The sequence below is a fragment of the Necator americanus genome, chromosome IV (genome assembly GCF_031761385.1).
Source record: "Necator americanus strain Aroian chromosome IV, whole genome shotgun sequence".
NCBI classification, from domain to species: Eukaryota; Metazoa; Nematoda; class Chromadorea; order Rhabditida; family Ancylostomatidae; genus Necator; species Necator americanus.
Window position 1 is genome coordinate 732,470 of NC_087374.1, and position 20,596 is coordinate 753,065.

General features: G+C 37.8%; 4 protein-coding genes across 7 annotated transcripts; all 4 read left to right on the forward strand.

Moving 5' to 3' along the window:
* Positions 1-334: 334 nt before the first annotated feature.
* On the forward strand, positions 335-3,612 carry RB195_000079 (uncharacterized protein; the record flags this gene model as incomplete). Of its 2 annotated transcripts, XM_064196218.1 has the most annotated exons (10): positions 335-392; positions 545-586; positions 687-710; positions 1,161-1,249; positions 1,304-1,424; positions 1,549-1,625; positions 1,708-1,824; positions 2,692-2,842; positions 2,895-3,007; positions 3,505-3,612. In XM_064196218.1, the coding sequence occupies 10 exons, from the start codon at positions 335-337 to the stop codon at positions 3,610-3,612; spliced, it is 900 nt and encodes a 299-aa protein (XP_064052098.1). The 2 variants fall into 2 exon arrangements, with proteins under 2 accessions (XP_064052098.1, XP_064052099.1); XM_064196217.1 differs by lacking the exons at positions 335-392; positions 545-586; positions 687-710 and having other exon boundaries at positions 1,193-1,249.
* A 2,000-nt stretch (positions 3,613-5,612) lies between these two features.
* On the forward strand, positions 5,613-7,567 carry RB195_000080 (uncharacterized protein; the record flags this gene model as incomplete). Its single annotated transcript, XM_064196219.1, has 2 exons — positions 5,613-5,667; positions 7,080-7,567. 2 exons carry the CDS (start codon positions 5,613-5,615, stop codon positions 7,565-7,567), a joined length of 543 nt encoding a protein of 180 aa, XP_064052100.1.
* RB195_000081 (uncharacterized protein) lies at positions 7,082-7,567 on the forward strand (the record flags this gene model as incomplete). The annotated part of the gene is made up of 1 exon (XM_013443744.2): positions 7,082-7,567. One exon carries the CDS (start codon positions 7,082-7,084, stop codon positions 7,565-7,567), a length of 486 nt encoding a protein of 161 aa, XP_013299198.1.
* Positions 7,568-8,054: 487 nt separating this feature from the next.
* On the forward strand, positions 8,055-20,379 carry RB195_000082 (uncharacterized protein; the record flags this gene model as incomplete). 3 transcript variants are annotated; one of them, XM_064196222.1, is made up of 16 exons in its annotated part: positions 8,055-8,189; positions 8,694-8,761; positions 9,421-9,506; positions 9,604-9,698; positions 9,811-9,902; positions 9,984-10,082; positions 10,166-10,327; positions 10,641-10,748; positions 10,814-10,897; positions 11,001-11,127; positions 12,023-12,117; positions 16,441-16,535; positions 16,694-16,819; positions 17,644-17,750; positions 18,241-18,318; positions 20,251-20,379. In XM_064196222.1, 16 exons carry the CDS (start codon positions 8,055-8,057, stop codon positions 20,377-20,379), a joined length of 1,686 nt encoding a protein of 561 aa, XP_064052101.1. The 3 variants fall into 3 exon arrangements, with proteins under 3 accessions (XP_064052101.1, XP_064052102.1, XP_064052103.1); XM_064196220.1 differs by lacking the exons at positions 16,441-16,535; positions 16,694-16,819; positions 17,644-17,750; positions 18,241-18,318; positions 20,251-20,379 and having other exon boundaries at positions 12,023-12,121; XM_064196221.1 differs by lacking the exons at positions 8,055-8,189; positions 8,694-8,761; positions 9,421-9,506; ... (6 more) ...; positions 11,001-11,127; positions 12,023-12,117 and having other exon boundaries at positions 16,448-16,535.
* Positions 20,380-20,596: the final 217 nt, after the last annotated feature.

The window sequence follows — 20,596 nt, forward strand, 5'->3', positions numbered from 1 at the left end:
CTGTTTGTGGATCACTTCCTAGCTCATTCTTCCATGTGTCTCACTACATTGCAATTTGGGTCATTCTAACATAGTAGATACAGTGACTAGGGGTATTTTGTACTATGTTTATCTTTTCGCGGAATATGCAGAAGAATGTAATAAATTTGAAGCTTATTTTTGTGTCTATTGGGGAATTGTTGCTTCTGTACTTATTTATACGTATGGAAGTTTTTTTTTTTTTAATATAATGTTTGAACTAAATGTGAAAGCATAGGAAAAACCGAAAAAAAAAACCGACTTGATCTATTTCTTTTAGGTAGAGGAGTGCTGCACATCAAAATCCTACACGTTAATGTCTGAAGTTTTATCGAAGCTTCTTCATATTACGAAGAGTTTTGCCTGTAAAATTGGCAAGTGTTTTGATGAAAAGTTGCACTCTCACTTGTTCAAACGGTATTCAGAAAAGTGTTAAATTTTCCTAGTCATCTTAACACTATTTTGAATTGAACAGTCCTGAAATTAGTGGAAGTTCTCCAGATTGTGTTGTTGGCAAAACTTTTAGGTCCATTTGACCAGCAGATTAGTGATCAACTGTGTATCAAGCGTCACTCTCTAATTGGCAACGTGAAATAATTCCATACATTTTCAAGAGTATGTACGCATTTCTCGGTTCTCTCACAATCAAGTATACTAATTTTTTTAAGAATCTTCGGGAGTTCGAGTAATAGGTACGTAATCCTTGCATGATCATGTTTTAAATACGTCATTACTCACCCGCATCAGTATGATCCGTTCGGTGGGTGAACGCGTAGACTAGGTAGAGATAGAGAAGAAAAGGGTGTAAGCCGTAGCAGTTATAACTACTAAGTGGTTGTAATTAAAAAAGGAGATACTATGCCAGATCGCAGAATTTATGAACAGGAAAATAAGATTTTTCTGGCAGATACCCCATACTGTAATTGCACTGCAGAACCAGACCTCCGCTTAGGCGCGAAATTTTCCCGCCTCAGTGACCTCTGGCCAACGATACAGCGAAACAATCTGGTATTAAAATCCTTGTGATGCTTTTAATTACCGTTCATGTGGATTACACTGCAAAATGTGTCTGGAGTTATGTTGTGCCTGATTTTTTCATATTTTTCTATTGTTATCAGGTAGACATTCTGTTCTTTCCATAGGTAGTTCGCATAGTTGGACTAGGTTAACAGATATGGGCAGAGCAATACTTTTATTTGACGTCGATGGCACGCTGACTCCTGCTCGACAGGTACTTTCATTTGCAGTTAAATCTCGAGTCTTATACATGTTCACAACTGTTCAGAAAATACACAACGATATTCGGGAATTCCTGTCAAAGGCCCGTGCACGAGTACCTCTGGCTGTGGTGGGCGGTTCGGATCTCGCAAAAATTATTGAGCAGCTAGCCGATAATAAAGATGACTGTGAGTTTCACTTTACTTCTTCCTCGTCAAGGTCTTCCTTTTTTGTTCTTAGTTCGAGTTGAAATGAAATTTTCTCCGTGTTCTGTTTTCATAGACGAACAAAACCAAACCATCTGTTTTCTAGTGCTATCTCAGTTTGATTACGTATTCTCGGAAAATGGACTCGTGGGGTTCAAGGGCAGTGAACAATTCCCTTCCAAGGTAAGCAAATCTAATTCACTTAGATTTTTCTATTTTATTGCCAGGATAGTTTTTATTTCAGTTGTAATATATGACAATTTAGACAATCCAGGACCACATCGGCGAAGAAAAATTGCAGGAACTAATCAATTTTACATTGAAATATTTTTCTGAAATCAAACTTCCTGTAAAGCGAGGAAATTTCATTGAATTCAGAAAGGTAACTAATTTCGGAATTCTGTTTAGAATTTGACGTATTTTGTTTCCCGTTAAAGGCGTATCTGGGACTCTGTTGAATGGAGTCTGTCTCATTTATCGTTTCTGATTTCTTCGTAGGAAAATTCGTACTTGAAGACGATGTTCTATGCCGCTTTTCTTGACAGTTAGGGCATGATCATCCATGATAAATGACAATTCTGGCATGAAGGCATGATTGAAATGAGATATAGGTAGAAATGTGCCTTGGTGTGTGACGCTGAGGAGATTTTTAAGCTTACTCCGACTAAGACTTTTTTACGGGAAGTTGCAACAGTTAGACAAAAGTGCAGCCGCGCAGCAAAACTTTTCGCTATTTCTGTCGAGCAGTTCATCGACCTACTAGACAAAGCCGGCGAAGATTCTAGAAGAAAAAGTAGTTACCAAAATAGTTTACTCTAGTCACATCCCAATCAGATTTTTCTCGTACTACTGAAAATGTAACCTTTCGAAATTCCTCCAAAATTGTTATGTTTTTCGAATTCTGATCAATCGGCGTTTTGTATGGAAGACTGTATATATATATATATATATATATATATATATATATATATATATATATATATATATATATATATATATATATATATATATATATATATATATATATATATATATATATATATATATATATATATATATATATATATATTAAAACCTTTCACATTTCACCTCCAGATTATCGGCATTTAAATGCTACATGGCTCTTTTTTCACTTTCTTAAACGTTTCAGAACAATCTTGGTTTTGTGGTCAAAAGTAGTGTTTGAATGTTGTATTACAAGTTTTTTGTACCCCTCCATAGAGTAAACTTGTACTTCATGTTCGTTAAGGGTATGCTCAATCTGTCTCCAATCGGTCGCAGTTGTTCGCAGTCCGAACGTGATCAGTTTGTTTTGTACGACAAAGAGCACCAAATACGTGAAAAATTTGTCAGAGCTCTACAAGAGAATTTTTCGCGTTACGGACTATGCTTTGTTATAGGTATGTTTCCTTTCTTAGTGTTTTACATCGTAAATTAATTCACGGACTTAAGGTGGTCAAATTAGTGTGGATGCATATCCTGTCGGTTGGGATAAGACATACTGTCTGCAGTATATCGAGAAGGACTACGATAAGATTTACTTCTTTGGTGACAAGACGATGCCGGTAGGTCTGCTGTATTTTTATGCAACAGAACCAGGAGTGAAAAAGTGTATAATTTTAATTAATTTCAACTTTTTTGTTCTTTCGTTTTTCTACTTTTTTTCGAAAGCTGCTCTGAGATACGAATATGAATTGAAATTGTTAGGTGAAACTCTTTCTAAGAAAAGTAAAATGTAAAAGTAGTAAAATGGACGGATGTATTTTCCTGCGAAATTCCAAATAGATAAGCCTGTTGGTTCACAGTACACCTGTGAGCGCAGGACTTTAACAGGGGATCGCGGTAGAAACGACGCTGTAAGCCATGGCTAGCTGCACTTGAACAGAGATGAGTGAAGCTAGCGAGGGTACTCCGTGTCAGCCCCACCGTTCCACTTAGAGCGAAGTCACCTTCTCAAATGTCATTGATGACAGTTTCTTTTTGAATTCGTCCAAAAATATTTCTCGATAGCTTTATGAAACTAATTAACTCGTTACCATTATCACAGCTACTATCTGTTCAGGGAGGTAATGACCATGCAATATTCGAGGATCCACGAACAATCGGACACACTGTAGTTGACCCAGCTGACATGAAGAAACAAGTCGAACAACTTCTCAAAGAGCTATAAAAGGAGTCAGTTAAAATGAAATTTAATTGAATGAGCTGCATAGCTAGCTATAAAAGGGCTTTTAAATACTAAGGATCGCCAATTCACCTAATATTGTGGATTCACTTGTGCACTTTGGATGAACTGAGTATTTCCTTTTGACTCTTTTTATTCAAGATTTGTTGCTACGATAACTGTGATAATATAAAACCTTAGAAGCCTATGGTGGCAAAAAATAAGTATAGAAATTGTTGTTCAATGTTGTTCTTTTCTGCAGCTCTGCTTTATCAACTTAACTGGGGTTGTTTTGTCTGCCAACTATCTATTGTATATTCTGTTAAATGCGATGTTATTATCTTTGTACACGATTTGTTATAAAATATATGACGCAGCAGTTTCCAGCCAAAAAAAAAAAACAACTATTCAGTGTTCATGAAGGGAGGCCAACGTCAACAGAGAACACAATTGCAGAGTACATGATAGTCACTTGAATTTGTTTTTATATTTAAGACAAGATTAATCTCCCAATCGCAAGTATTTTTCTCGGATTGATGTTCTAATGTACAATAGAGTAAAAGAATATTTACATAGCACTTTCAAAGATCGAAGCATTGAAAACTGATGTGCGGTTTCACATCAGTTTTCAAGGCCTCGAACAGAAATTAAAATAACTACTTTCTTAATTTTCTATTCCGTTCCTCAATACGCGGTTGGTTGTTTTTGTATGTGAGTTCTTACGCCGACCTATCTTTTATCAGGATGATGCTATCGGTGAAAACGTCTTAACCAGACTTGTCGTGGTGTGCTTAACTTTCATCACAATAAGTCTCAACGTTATGTATCGGAGATCTCTTCTGCAATTTTTTACCCAGGAGGACGGAAGATAATGGTAGTGGCCATTATCTCCCGTCCTCCTTTCGCCTAGACATTGGGTGTTCCACGAAGTCTAGAAAGTCGGAGTCCATCCTTGCTTGGAAGGCTGTCAGAGGATGAACCTCTTAGTCAATTCCACGTTCCGCAAAGCGTTACTAAAGCCCAAATACACTAAACAGAACTTTTTTCTAGGACTCATCGGAGCGAATTGGTTTATAAAGCACAGCATCGGTTGTTTAAATGCTACAATCCTTCAAGAATGCGGCTTAAATACCAATTGATATCTATAAGTGGCATGTAACTTCCCTAAGGAAAACCAAAGAGAGGCAATTTCAGATTTTGTCACCGTCGATGTGTAAGTGGTTGAAATCATATCTGGCTACTTCAGCACGTGTGTGCTTTTAGTGTTGCAGTACTGAAAAGAAGTAACAATTACTCCGGAGATTTGATCAAGGTCATTTCATTGGTATTAAAGAAGCAGATAGTAAGAGATTTACATCAAACTACCACTTTTTATTATTAATGTACAGATAATAGTGATGTATCTCTAAGCTACCATCAAATTCCGCATTATAAAATTGTTTCGGGTTGTGACCACGAGAACATCAATTCTGCGTCGCAATCCAATTTTTGTCAGAGTCCACGTGAGGTTGCAGCGAATTTCGTTTGTGCTTAATCTCTTAATTACGGCTAGAGTTTGGCTCAACGTGCCATGCTTGAACCAATTACCTATAGACAAGGTACAGTTATATTCGACTAAGAAATCACATAAATGACTTTAAATAACACTAAAATAAGTTCTTCCTACAGAAAGCACTTTTGTTGTTGGATCAAACCAAGTGATTTTGAGAGATAGCATACAAAAACCATTTTGCATTCGTGATATCAAAAACCTCCAATGAAATCCATGTTTTTTTCTTATTTTAAATTAAATCCTTTACTTTAAATTATTTAAAAGAGGACAACCACGGTGATTAAGGGTTTAAGAAACAGGTTTTGATCTTCCAAGAAAGAATATTAATGATTTCGAATGGGAGACGGAAATGATGAGGTTATAACATGAAATAGAAAGGATTTATGATAAGCTACATATCATGCGGAGGTACGATCAGTTATCCCTTCCTGCTTCATGAGGACTCGGTGAAATTATGCTTCATATGATTCAACGCCTACGATCCACATTCAATTCTGCTGAATATGACGGTGAGTTCTCGATCTATGTTGAATATTTGAGAGAACATAACTAGAAAACAAGCTGTTGTAATAAATTAGCGACTTGTTCAAGGTTGTGACAAGAACCTAATCAGGAATAGTGTATATATAACATCTTCAACTAATCCTACACATGCACATCACAATACTCCGCATCCATGTCTCCTGCCCAGTTGTTGACAACCGCAGGGATTTTCGTGCAATCTTACGTGAATGCTTCCCAAACGTACGCAATTATGCACGGCGGCCAACATTGGTCCCGCGGTGAAAGGTGACTGCCGGCTTTTAGCCAGAGACCGAGAATCGATCTTGGAACTTTAGCTAGCCTCTGCAATTGATCGTTTCTAACCTCCTTTAGATTGCTGCTGGTACCTGTTTTCTGTGGCGTTGCTGACAAAAAAGAACCTAGTTGTTATCAGGATCTAGGCTCTATGGATGCTTCTGCTTTGTTGTTGTTTTTCAGTAAATATTGACTTGGAAAGGTTTGTAGTAGCTGCCGCATTTCCATTCACTGCTCCTTCTATTTCATGTAATGAAGTATCGTGATTCTAGTTAAGATCCGTGGAACTGTTTCTACCTAGAAGATTGCAGTGTTCTGACTCTATTAATTATATTCAACAGCCTATCCTAGGTATTTTATTTCTGTAGCATAACAATAGTGAAATCTATTAGATTAATAGTTTCTTGTTTTGATCACATCTTCCTCCATTTGCTGCAACGCGACTGCTCCTGCAGCTGTGCTTCGTCTCGTTGGCTGTACCGAGTAGCTTTTCTTAAAATGATTTCGAATTTCATTTTGGTGTGCCTTAATTGTAGACAGGAAAACGATTATGGGAAATTACGGGAACTAATTATCGAGGGGCTAAAAGCAGTCATACCTGGTTATCGCAGTGCAACAACCCAGAGAACTAGAACACTGGCATGGACCATAAACGCCAGGTCCACTCTAGCGTGAGCAACATACAACAACGTGGTCGCGCAAGAATCTCGCGATACTACGCGAAATAGCGCGCTGTAGCAAACTTTTGTAACAAATTTTTCCTTTTTGGTGTGATTCTGGATGTTGCGCAGGGCAGGTTAATGTTAGCGAAAGTATTTCCAGATAGTATTACACATTTTTCAGCCATTTCATAGAGTTTTTAGCAACTTCCAAGACGGATATTTTGTGTGCAATTCCAACTTCATCAACTTTCAATGTCAAGTCGTTCCTTCTTCTGATTTCGTATTCTTTTCTTTGTTAGTTTATGTATTTATTCTCATTTTATGAAATTAGTCCCGAACAGTAGTTTCCTGTTGTTAATATTCGAGACATTTCGATATGTTTCTTTCAAATGATTTGTGTTTGAACCGAAATGACTTTTTGTGTTATTGTAGTTCATAAGTGTGTAAATTTGCTTTAACAGATATGTCCTACGATCTTGCATCTGCCGAGCAGCCCGCCTACGCTCCATTCTTCGGCTACATGGGTGCGGCATCTGCACAGATCTTCACCGTACTCGGAGCCGCATACGGTACCGCGAAGTCAGCAGTCGGTATTTGCTCGATGGGTGTGATGCGACCAGAATTGATCATGAAGTCCGTGATTCCCGTTATTATGGCTGGTATCATCGGTATCTATGGACTGGTCGTAGCGATGGTGTTGAAAGGAAAAGTGAGCGCCTCTAGTGAAGGTTACAATTTAAATAAGGGATTTGCTCATTTGGCTGCTGGCCTGACATGTGGACTGTGTGGACTCGGAGCCGGATATGCTATCGGAATTGTCGGAGATGCTGGAGTTCGTGGAACTGCCCAACAGCCGCGTCTTTTCGTCGGAATGATCCTCATTCTCATTTTCTCTGAAGTTCTTGGCCTTTATGGCATGATCGTAGCTTTGATCCTTGGAACATCATAAGTGACTCACAGGAATGGAGAAATACCAAAGTTAAATCAACATCAAAGTGAAATGGAAATCAAGTGCAGTTGAGAGAGGTCTCATTTATTTGAATTGTATCTATTAGTTGATAGATCGATTTTTTTAATGTAACAGAGTGGCGGATACCATGTTGTACCTCTCTTTTTTGCGCTGGATTTCTCATAGAAGCCATCATTATCTATCATTTTAAGATTTGCTTTTTATCTGTGATCGTTATTCTGCAGAGAATAACAATACATTCTTCTTACCTACGAAATAGACAGTTGGTTACTAGTTGTCGTTCATTCCATGTATAGCGAATAGGTTTCACTGTTATTTTTTGTGATTGTACCCATCTGCTGTGTTTCTCTATCGTCTCCGCATATATGTGTGTGCATGTGTTTGTATCGCATCCTCATAGAGAGGAGGTCGTTGAGTACATTGTATTAGTATGAATGAAAGATAATAAACAAAAAAAAACTTAGGCATGTCCGTCTCGTCCGGCGAATATTGGCTGATTTCGGCACCCGGCGAGAAGGGCGCTAACGACGCTTGGGATAAACTGAACCGAGCCACTTCAAATCTCTCGAACAATTCGAAATTCAACATTCCAGATCTTAAGGTGTGTTGATTGTGATGTTTTTTTCTTTTTTTTTTTGCGAAAACCATCTACTGGAAGTTTTAACAAGGGTAGCAAGTGTCGACCCAGGCCCACTCAAAATTATAGACTACATAACATAGAGTGTTATTTTGCAATCTTTAAAAACTTCATTGTGACCATGGTGTTACGGTTACGCAATTGCACCTAGCTTCAGGTTGTTTTAACCCGACTATATATGATCAAGCTGCATAAACGTTTATAAACTACGACTTTTACTTGATGTCGACGCGTCGGCCCATATGGAAGGAATTGATAAGCGCTTAGAAGCGCCTAGTCCTTTGACTTTCACTCTACATTAGTGCTATTTCAATTCATTAGTCCTTGTCTTCTACCTTTTCAAAGATATGTTCAAAAAATCCTTTCTTAAAGGAACCAAGTCAGTTGTTAATAGTGTTTTTGTAAAAAAAAGAGATGGTATTGTAGTCTTTTTTCGAGTACCATAAAACAAGGAAGACTTATTTCTAGGTCGGAACACTTGATCAACTTGTAGGCCTCTCGGATGATCTAAGTAAACTTGATTCAACAGCGGAGGGGTAAGTGTTTGATAGCTTTTAAAGAATTATCAGTGGATTTTGTGCGGTTTAGGCATACTTTACGCTAGTTTTCTTTTTCGAATCTTTTGTAGGATTGAAAAGAGTTTCAGTGGGTGTGTTATTATTGTCAGCAATGTGTTACAGTGACTGCTCTAGTAGGTATATGAGCTATTGCGAATATTTACGCATACCTGGGCATGGTAACACCCATATTCGAAATGCTGGCTACTAAATTATACCTTGAGAGTTCTGCGCAAGCTTTAGTCGTGGTAGATTTGTGCTGCTGTTCAAGTAACTCGCGGAAGCCAAACGAATAAGAAGTAGTGTTTATGTTCCACTTTAGAGGGCATCTACTAGGTTCTCCAAGGTGGGTAGGAAAAATTATTTGGCTCTCTGAGAAACATTCTTTTGTTTAGCGGAATAGAATTTAAATAAGAGTTACGAAATGATAGCAGACAATAGGTAGTTTCCGACCAGGTGCTGCTTACGAAACCTCAATTCTCATTAATACAAAATATCCAACAAAATACTAAAAGAGAACTTGCCTCATATAGATGGAAGACTATCTAAGGTTTCAGTCCCTTAGTGCAAAATATCTGTAGTATTAAAGACAACAGAGCAATGTGACAGCGATACCCAGCTCACTTTTCAAATTTCAGAGTAACGCGGAAGCTTGTTCAGTATTTTGGGGATGTTCTTGAAGATGATCGAAGTAAACTGGCTGAGAATCTGCTCATCAACAACAGTGAGTTAGTGTATTTTCTGGTTCATGCTTCCTTTGTGTCTTATATTTTAAAACATATCTTATTGTACTTTTTATCGCCCTTAATTTTATTGTTTAGAGGACATCAAGACATATGTGACAAAGTTTCAGTGGGAAGGGGCAAAGTATCCTCTTAAGCAGTCTCTTAAAGTTCTCAGTGAAATTATTGGGAAGGTAGTTTTTATACTCTACTTTAGTTCTTAAAAATGTTTGTGGTACCATGTGCTACTCTTGGCGCATGATGCTCATTTAACTAGTATTTTTCATTTCTATACGTCAATTTTAGCAAGTGACGCAAATTGACAACGATTTAAAGCAGAAGTCAGTAGCTTATAACAACCTCAAAAACAGTTTGGCCTCGATTGACAGGAAAACGACGTATGTTCTATTAATATTTTTTTTTCGCGGATGTGTTACTTATCTGTATGCTTAATTCTTTTTTTAATTTTATATTTTCAGAGGATCTTTGATTACGAAGGATCTCGCTGATATCGTAAAGGCAGACGATTTTGTACTGAATTCGGAGTATTTGCAGACGTTGATGGTTGTCGTCCCAAAGTTTGTTTTCCTGTCCATCATTTATCTTACTCTTGAATGAACATTTCTAGCTCGTAAAAATTATGTATTTCTCACAATTTCAGACTTAATGCCAAGGAATGGGAGCAACGATACTCGACATTCACCTCAATGGTTGTTCCAGGTTCGAGTCGTCTAATCACTGAAGAAGGTGAACATGTGTTGTATTCTGTAACTCTTTTCAAGAAAGTTATGGACGAGTTCAAGATGGTCGCCAGGGAAAACAAGTGGGTTCATAGATTTATGTTTTACTATTTGATTCATATCATTCTAATCGATTGCTTTCAAGTTATTTCACAAACTTCATTTACCGAATTACGTTGATACTTGTTTTTCAAAGCAAACATTTCCGAAGATTTTCGCTGTTTGCGTTTTGATTTAAGATTCTCATTAATTCCGCAAATGCGAATTTAAAATTATAGAAAACGAAAAAAAAAAACGAATTTGAGGTTTTGTGTCTTCTTCAGCATCCGCTCTCTCTCAAACTACTTTCGAAAATATCCCGCTCCTCTCCCCCGTAGTTATTTTTGTTTATTTAAGATTCATTGTACGTGATTTTGTGTACGATGAGGAGTCGCTGAAAGCCGGAAAGAGTGAACGTGACAAGTTGGTAGCGGAGAAACAGCGGCAATATGCTCCACTCATTAGGTATATTGCTGTCGGTTCTCATATTAAAATAGTTACCATGAATAAGCATTCAAAACACGTTTCAGATGGTTGAAGATCAATTTTGGAGAGATCTTCGCCGCGTACATCCACGTAAAGGCCCTCCGTGTTTTCGTCGAATCCGTTTTACGGCAAGTTCCTTTTTTGTGAAGGTTTTTCAAGTGCCAATCTTTATGATAGGTCGATGTTTTAAGATTACGTACGCGATTTCTGAAGTCAGTTGATCTACTTTAGGTATGGATTGCCTGTTAACTTCCAAGCTGCTGTTGTGGAGCCCGCTAAAGGATCACAAAAGAAGCTGCGTGCAGAGCTGCATAAACTCTATATCCATCTTGATGGATCAGCAGCAGGTCCCATCGATGTGAGTACAGAAGAGGGGATCATCTTTTTTCTCAATTAATGATGATTTTCAAGCCATTCGCTTGATTAATGTAGGTACAACACTAAAAAGGGTTGTTGGCCCTAGCAAGTTACTTAGATACGACAGAATTGATCTGTACATCAACGTTGAAAGCAAAAGACGTTCATCTCCAACAAACAACGTGAAACGAGCACGCAACCATTTTACCATCATACAGAGGGAATCATTATGTTTTAAAGGCATCACTCCACGAATCTGAGGTGGTACAGATTTCAAGTGGAGTATTCGTATACGGCACAGTAGATTATGGAGAGGGAGGTGATTCCGTCCATTTCTTCCTAATTACCGTAAAAAACGGCCCGGAAGATACTGCTTCGGGCGTTCTGGCGCACTATTTTCTACAAAGAGTTCGACTGGAGCGCGCCAGCCTTGTGCCGCGCCGCATCTTCTGGGCCATTTTTTGCGGCAATTAGGAAGAAATGGACGGAATCACTCCCCTCTCCATAGTCTCCCATCCCGTATACGAATACTCCACCTGAAATCTGCACTACCTCAGATTCGTGGGCTGATGCCTTTAAAACCACGATTTCTTATCAGCCTGCAAAATATAAGGGAGACCGCTTTAGCGTACGGTAGTGTTCACACATTTCAGCAGCTTCTGGAGTATTGTAGTAGGTGGATTTGATGAGATTTTAAGAGATATAGTACCTACCGTGGTATAAATAGAGCAAGAATGACACAACGATGGGAAAATAATGTGAAATCGGTGACTATCTCAAATAACCAAGCGCATAATATTCACGAAAGAACTGGGATATCTGGGCATCCCATAACATTCCGAGTTAGGCGTTCTTTAAAACATGGAAGTTAAAAGTATCAATGTCTCTTTTTTCAGACTCTAGAAGATTCTCCAGCGTTGATGTCCTTGGGTGTGAATGAGTACTATCCATACGTATTCTTCAAGTTAAATCTGGATTTCATAGATAAGAAGTAAATTAGACGGAAAATGAGTTGTTTGTAGATGCAAACGCCTGTGATGTGATACGTAGCTTATTTACTGTTACTTACAACTAGGCCTCACAACAGTTTTTTTTTTTGATGTAATGTTGTTATATAGAGTTTTGGAAAGGTTGTGTTGCAAACGACCTACTGCAGACTACGCTTCACAGCCTTTGGCGCGTGGGCAGAACACGTAGAACTTACAAAACTTGTGTTCAGAAGCGACTATTAATCCTATTTGCAACATATGTATTTAACATTCTAATAGTAAGTTCACATTCCAGTAGACGTGATGTAAATTGCGAGTTTGAAAATGAGCGTATTCTGTGACTTTTGGGATAGAATCGTTTTACACTATTCTCCTTCCGGTATTGTATATGCGAGCATTGTTTTCAAATGAAGATTGTAATCGTTTAAGCAATAGAGATATATAAATTCTTTTCTAAACGATGACATTATATTGAACAGAAGCAGTTTGTTTTTAAATGATTTTCTTGAGCTGTAGCTAAGATTGGTATTGATCGTCTTTATTGATTTGTTAAGAAAATTGTTGTGAACGGCCATACAGGTATTTGGTAGGAAAGAAGAACAAAGCATGTAGAGTTTGGCGGTATTTATTCCGCTGAAGAAGCGCTAACGTGTTCGAGTCAATTCAAAAAGATTTGAGGTTTGTGGATCTCTGTTTGGCCTAAAGAATAACGTGCGGGACTAATTAATGTATAGAATCAGAGTTTTTATCCTCCCAGATAAGACTGGTACCAATTTATCGATTCCGGAGGTACAGGCTAGGGCTTAACCTCTTACATTTTATAGAAAAAAATGGAAAGGATCTATATAACAACTAAAAATATTTCTCAAAAGTACATGAAATGCCGTTCTTTTATCAAGTTTTAAAAATTATATCTGACAGATGGCGGGAATATGTCGATACATTTCCGAAGACGTTTCTGAAGTTCATCACTTTTCGTGTTAGCTCAGTTGAAATGGCGCCGACTCTCCGTTGGATACTGTGATTCGCATCTTTAGGGACCTAAAAATTATGTCTGAAAACATTTTCCTTAGCGTATTCCGAAAGGAAAAAGTCATATGGAAGCAAAATTTGGCGAAAGTGCTGTCTCCCCTTAGGGAAATTAAACGCCCAGGGAGCACTTTTCCTAACACTCATAGCTAACGTCGTGCTGTGTAAAATATGATACCCTTTTGTTGTAAGCAGACATGAATTCAAATCGGCGTCATTCCACTCGAGCGAACTCAAAAAGTGATGAAGAACTTGCGGAAATGTTTCCAAATGTATTGTCAACGACAGCCGCCATCTGTTGGATATAATTTTTGAAACTCAATAAATAAAATGATATTTCATGGCCTTCCAGAAATATATTTATATATATTTTCCATGTAGATTCCTTTCATTTTTAGCGCTTTAAAATTTGGGAGATCATTATACGCAATCGTGTATGAAGGGTTAGTTGACCTATGGCGGTTTCGAGACATCAATCGAGCAGTCACAGCAAAATCTCTCGTTCAACCACTCTGAACCCGCTCTTATGCTTAGTAGCTTTTATTTTATAATAATCATATACATAATACATGTTATGTGTTTATATGTGCCTAAACTCTTATTAATTCAACTTCTTTCAATTTCCTTCTCGAAATCCACATGTGTACTACTAATGAACCGATGTCGTAACCATGACAACTGGCACTGCACGAATGCAGCCAGACAGCTCTTCAGACCTCATAAGTCTCATTTACTCGTAAAATTCTGTTTGTTTAATCTTATTTATTTTCTTTGACCGTCCATTTCCGTTTTACCTTGGAATTAGATCATATTCAAGTTTTTTTTTTTCAAAACAGTTCTATATACTTGACATTGGAGGTTTTAGTTAGGATTTTTAATTATGACCTGAGGCAACAATAGTAGGGAAAAGTTTTTGTGGAGGGAAAAGTGCAGTAACCAACGGTGGCGTTCAATATATTGACACTAGAAAGATTTCTTAAGGGAATAATAGTAACTACGCTGAAAAGTACAGAATTTTTTTCAACCGTATTTTTGTTAATTGGACTCATTTTATTAGTTATTAGAGTCAGTGATAACCATTTTAGGAAAATGAGAAGATTATTGAGAAAGTACTAGCCAACTGGCTGAGATTTTCAACGACCCAACGATTTTTAAATATTTTGTTTTGTTTTGTTAAGAGTAATTTTGGGATTATTTTTCGACTTTGAAAGATTCAAAGCTTCTTATATAACTTGAAAACGCCAACCGTGAAGAATAATATATTCAATGTATAATTTTTTGTTTGTTTTTCCTCCTCTTTGAAAAACAATGTGTGATGAGTTATGATTTTGGTCTGGACGTAAGGGTATAAATGGACTGTTATCCTTGCATAGGCTTCCTTCATCCAGGACTTGATCCTGAGTTGATTTCCTTTATACTAGCGACAGAGAATAGTTCAATACGGTAGAGTATCGCCCCAGGAAATAAGGAAATACAAAAGCTTTGGTACATCACACTATTCCGGATCATCAGCGTTGCAAATCATTCTTGTGGTTAGTGCTGAGATGAGCGCTTCCAGTCTTCCAGCATCAGGAATCTTTTACGATTATAGTAATGAAGCATTAAGAATTAATTCGCATTCTTTCTACAGAAATCTTTCCTGTATTTCCAACGCGGCGTAATCGTCACTGTAGATTATGACTAAATTCGCCAACATCGCCTGTGAATTCAGCGATAGAGTGCATGTACCTCGAGGGGACACAACAATGATCTTCAGAAGCTGTTTCTGTTCATATCGTGATGGACATAGCAAGCACAACACCTAGTTATACTCGATAAAAAAAAACTTCTTCTATCACCATTTCCCTGTGAATGCTACGATACCCGGTGGACTGGATTATGCTGAGAATAAGTTCGGCACGTTTTGCATAGTTTCACCTCACACGTGCAGAACACTCAATTATTCGCTACCGTTGCTTGAATATCATCATTCATGGGAAACATCTGCAATGTCCTCGTCGACTGAAGCAGAAATAAGTTACGAGTTATAGCCGATGAGGCGGTGATCTTCATCAAGGAAGTTTTTTTTTTTCAAAATCAGAAGATACGATATAATCAGGATATGGTCTCTACATTCGGGAATTCATTAACATTTCTATGCTCACCGTCGAAGCACAAGTCAATTCCAGTCGATGCAAGCGAGAAAGCAATTTTGATCCGCGCTTCATCTTCACTCCTCTATCTGAGGAGTGTTCTCTTATTTAGCCAATTTGGAACGCCCTAATAAAGGAGAGGTTCTAGTCCGTAGAATATTCAAACTGTTTCGATATATATAATTGATTCGATACAATTAAGCATTAATAACATCCACACAGTAATAATGTTTGAATTCTAGAGGATCGATAAACTGATCTGGACGTGGGAGGCGGAATCCTGTCCCTTTTTCGCGGCAGATAAAGGCCGAACACATGTAGAATAGAGCACCTTTGCCTGTTCCAAGCGCCCAGTTGTAGGTGGCAGGTGTAGAGCAGACGGTAGGAAGGTCGGCTGTGACTCCACGTTTGATCGGTGGTTCGGAACAGAACCAGTGAAAAGCAATCCCTTCACCCCTCGACTAACTGGTACCAGACGTATCTGGGATGATAAAAACAGTGACTTGACACATCTACTCACCTTCTCAAGTCATTGCAAGGTTGCACACGGTTTCCTGAACTTCAAACTAATTAATTTAATTTTAATCTTTCAAATTCTATCAATATTACTTTTTATTTTTTTTAAATGTTAATTTGATTTGTATTTAAATTAAAGCCGACGCGTAGGCGCATTCCTTTAAGAATTTATTAACGTCGTGCACCTTAACCTTTCATCCTTTATTCATCCGTAATAAAAATGGTAAGAAAAAAAGAATCAGTCAAGTACAGTACACAGCACTGAAGGATTATTCATGATTGTCTTACTCGATAGTTGAAAATACTCAGACCAACCTTTTTCCTCTTTAATCAATCTTATCTTGCTAGCTATTGAGAGCGTGAAATATTTTTTCTTTTCTCATATCTAATTTGATCTTTTATATATCTACAGAAAAGACACTCACCGAGACGTAAATCTGGAAAATCTTCGTCAGTGGTGAACTAAAAAACTAAAAAAAAAACTAAACTGAAGAGTGGAAACTAAAAATTAAAATTAATGAAATTAATGAAATTTTTGTTCTTTCTCTTCCGAAAACGAAGACTTTACTCGGAATTATTATCTGAGCATCCTCATAGAACGAAAAAAAAAACGCAAAGCTGCTCTGACACGTATTTTTGTATTTTTAGCGGTGATATGGCTGAGGTGTATGTCAGCGGTCAGATTGAGTCAGCTGATGGGTTCGCGGACAACAGGGTATGCTGTCGCTGGTCGCTGCAAACAGGTAAACAACTCAAAGAAAAAAATGTTATTTCTTCTCCACTTACATTTTCTTTGTTTTCTGTCGTTTGATTCAAAAGAAAAAAAACGTAATGGTTGCTTTTAATGTCGGATAATGAGTGGAAGGGTGTGGTCGTAATGGTCGGAGTCAAGTTTTTGCAGGCGGAGGTTGGCGAGTCGTTGAAGGTGCTGTCGAAGGTCAAACACAAACTGATCTACCTTCCGTCTTCGAAGAAGCCTATTTTGCACATCCAATTGAGCTGCATCTGGCCACGAAGACAATACAAGGCAAGTTTTAGCGCTACCGAGAAGAATTAGGTGCAATATCAAAATCATGAGGGCCGCTTTTTCCATTAAAACGAGATCCAAACTAATATGACCCTTTCAAAACCGTTTTCAGAAGAACCAAGAAAAAACTCATTCTTGTCGCCTCACTCTCATTCCTGCCCTACCACTTTATCAAGCAAAGGTAGTAGAATCCTGTAATTAAATAAATGTGTAGAGACGCTTTCAAAATTAACTGACTTTTTTTATTACACCGGAGATTCCCATACAGGTCAGTAGGTCTGCAAACCACATCTCAGATTAGCAGAGGGACCATGGCCGTGGTGAAAAGGGAATTTTAAAGCAACCTAGAGAAACAGATTTCCAAAGCAACGTCCTTTAATCGATCGTCGGCAGATGACCAACTAAAAGACGTTAATGGATATCAAACTGACCACTCCTCATTCCGGTAGACTTGTCTGCTTGGAAGTGAAACTTCATGGAAAAAATTCGTTGAAAACATTGATGGAAAACAAATTGAAGAATTGGAAAATGGCTAATTGAAAACATTTTTGATCTAAACTTCTTATTGAGAACAGGCCCAATTAGGATGTGATCAATGTGCGGCGCACCATCCATTCTCTCATTCCGCGTTTGAAGGTCTCCGTCAATATCAAATTTGGATCTTTGAAAAGTTCATGTAATCTTCTTTTTTTTCTGATTTAACAGAAAATCGCTTGGTCATGTGAGTTAATAAGTTTTCTCTTTGCCTCTCTTTTCTCTCTTTTTTTTTGGCTGCGCTTTGCCCTCATAACTTCCATGAGCACGACGATTGTCGCTTTTTTTAGGTTGGCCTCGGATACAACTTCAAGTGTGGCATCATGATGCGTATGGAAGACAAGAATTGGTTGGTTACGGATCATTATTTCTGCCAAGTACACCCGGGGAACATGAGGTGGATTTCTTCATAATTACTTAGTTTTTTCTTCGTTTAATGCGCTGCGTAATGTTTCATTTTGATAAATCTTTTGAACGAATCTTCAAAGCGTATCTCAGTTTTTCTTCTAGATTCCAAACGAGGCGTAAATAATTCCTGTCTTGTTCCAAATTGCCATTTTTTTTCAGAGGAAAATATTATTAGTCCGATTTTTTTTTTGATTCCGAACGAGAATTCTCGAATAAAAAATGTGAAGATTACTAAGACTGTTCATGCACACATACGTCCAACAGAAACACTCAGTTGAACACTATAGAATATTTTTGTATTTTTGTTTATACGGAAATCATTCATCTTTATTCTTTCAAATTTGTTTCCTACGATTGATGAGAAGCTTTTCCATGAAACACGAGAGTTCTCTACGCACGTTCGATTTGAAGAATTTTTCTTTGCGAATTCGTCAGCTTATTGCCCTACTGAATTTTCAATGTCACTGTCATTTTTAAAGTTGGTATGCAATATGTGGCGACCGAAAGGCACGACTCGAGAAGAGATGATGCAACGATTTATCGGTGGTGGCATACAGGTACGGCAACTATTTTGCTAGATGTAAATTTGAATTTCTCTTCCACATGAATCTTGGATACTTTGAATAGCAATGACGTGGGACCTCAGACACCGTCAGGGTTCCATAGTCAGGTCCAAGCGACATGATGTTGACATGACAGTGCAGTTGCGTAAGCGACTGCGCTCAAAGCGCTACGGTGGACCGTTGGGGTTAAGATCGAGGGGGACAATTGCTAGCACCACTAATCGCTGCAGTTTGCAGTTCGTATTCTCAAAGTATTCTCATTCACAAGTATTCTCTATATTCTTTATTCACAAGTATTCTCATAACATCGTTGCAGTATTCTCATAACATCGTTCTTTTATTCTTTATTCACAAGTATTCTCATAACATCGTTGCAAAAATACATGTAAAATCCTCAGAAAGCGTCCATGTGAACAAATGTTCTTGATTGTACGGAAGCGGACTGGAGGAGGTAATTCCAGAATGAATGAGAAATTTGAAGGATTTAGAGTAATCAAAACTAGACCAATGTCCTAAGGAATGATGATTTTTATCGGAAAGTTTCTGATCAAAACTTTTAGTAAAAGATTTTTCCCAGTTCCTTTTTTGTGCGAACGGACTCTGTACAGAAAAATCGAATTAACTTCGTGCAATATTCATGCAATGCCTTGCTGGAGTTATGTACTGCGCACTCTTTCCTTAAACTGCAACTTTATGGACCCCGACACGCTTTCAGCAGGAAATCTGATTATCCGAGGGAAATCTGTAGTAGTCTGAAAGAAAATTGGCCAATTTTGTTTTATTTCCACTCCAAAACTCTTGCGAGAATAAACGACACCACTTAGAAGCTTGTTATCCACTTTACCTTCGAATCTATGAACTGCACCTACTTTCAGTATGAAAATTTTGAGCTGTGACTGTACCCGAATTCAATTTCGAACATTCCCCTTCCTTTCCGGATGCATCAGAGTTGGGCTCCTAAACAGCACCTGAGTGGAATCGGTAGTTTTCTGACAGTATGTCTGCGAGGTTTTTTAGATGGAACCCTTTATTTGCCTTACGTTTTGGCTTTTTCACTGTCTTCGGAGGCCTAAATAGAGGATGATTGGAGCAAAGCTACGTTTATCCCGTCAAATGCCACACTACCCTGGGTCAATGTTTCGACAATCATTCAGGATAGTGAAAACAAAACCACAAACATTCGGAATCGTTAGCTTTTCGCTAAATCAAATGATTTAAATGGGTGTAGAGCAGCCGTCTTGTATAGGCCAGCACCAGTTCTAAAAGCTCAACGTTTCCGAATCCCAGTAAATCCACTGAAACGCGTTGGCGTATCTCTAGCGGACTGACACCTCAAAAACTTTTCTGGGGAAGCTTGATGAGTTGCGTGATTCCATAACTATAGCCAGATATCTAAAGTATAAGTATCTTTATAGTTCATGTAGTCTGTGGAAAGTCAAGGAGTACATCCGACGAAGAGTCTTCATTAGTTGTAAAATTAATAAAATATTTGAAGATAGACGAAACATTTTACAGAATTCTAATCTTATCAGCGTAGTAAATACGCTATCCATGTTCTCATGGAAATTTTGTAAAAACAATGACATTTTCAGAGATGTAGTATGAGTTTTATAGAAAGTTTATATAGTTATTTTAAATATTGTAAAGGAGGTTTAGGAGAATAATGTGAAATTGGTAATTGTGGAGAGAAATCTCTTTGTTGTTCACAGTTTTTTTTTTACTTCTTTTGATTTGATTTTGTCAAAACTTTGGATCCTTCATCAAAAGTTCACCGTTAAATTCTGTGTTGATGCAGTCCGTCCCCGCTGAAGATTGGCTCACCTAAATTTCGTTCATTTCAACCGGTATCACAGCGTATTGTACCGCACTGTAACCTTGTACTTGTGCATTCAGATACACAATCAATCATCGTAATAGTTTTTACAGGTGAATTCATTGTCAATATTAGAAGATACAACGGAACGGATGCAGATCAGTACAGTGGCGATGGGACGCGTTCGATTACGACTCTACGTGATCACACGACATTTCGAACAGTTCGGAATTTTATCGTAGAAACTGGAATATCGTTTGAAGCAGATATGTACGGATATGCGTCACAATTGTAAATAAATAAATAAGTAAATAAATAAAATTTCAGGAAAACCGCTTTCCTGCGTATACAGTTTCGACTGAGTAGCATCCCACAGTAAATAAACAACATCCTACGGCAACTTATTCAATCAAATCACACATCTAAAAAGTTCCTCATTCCAGAGAATGCGTTAAAAGG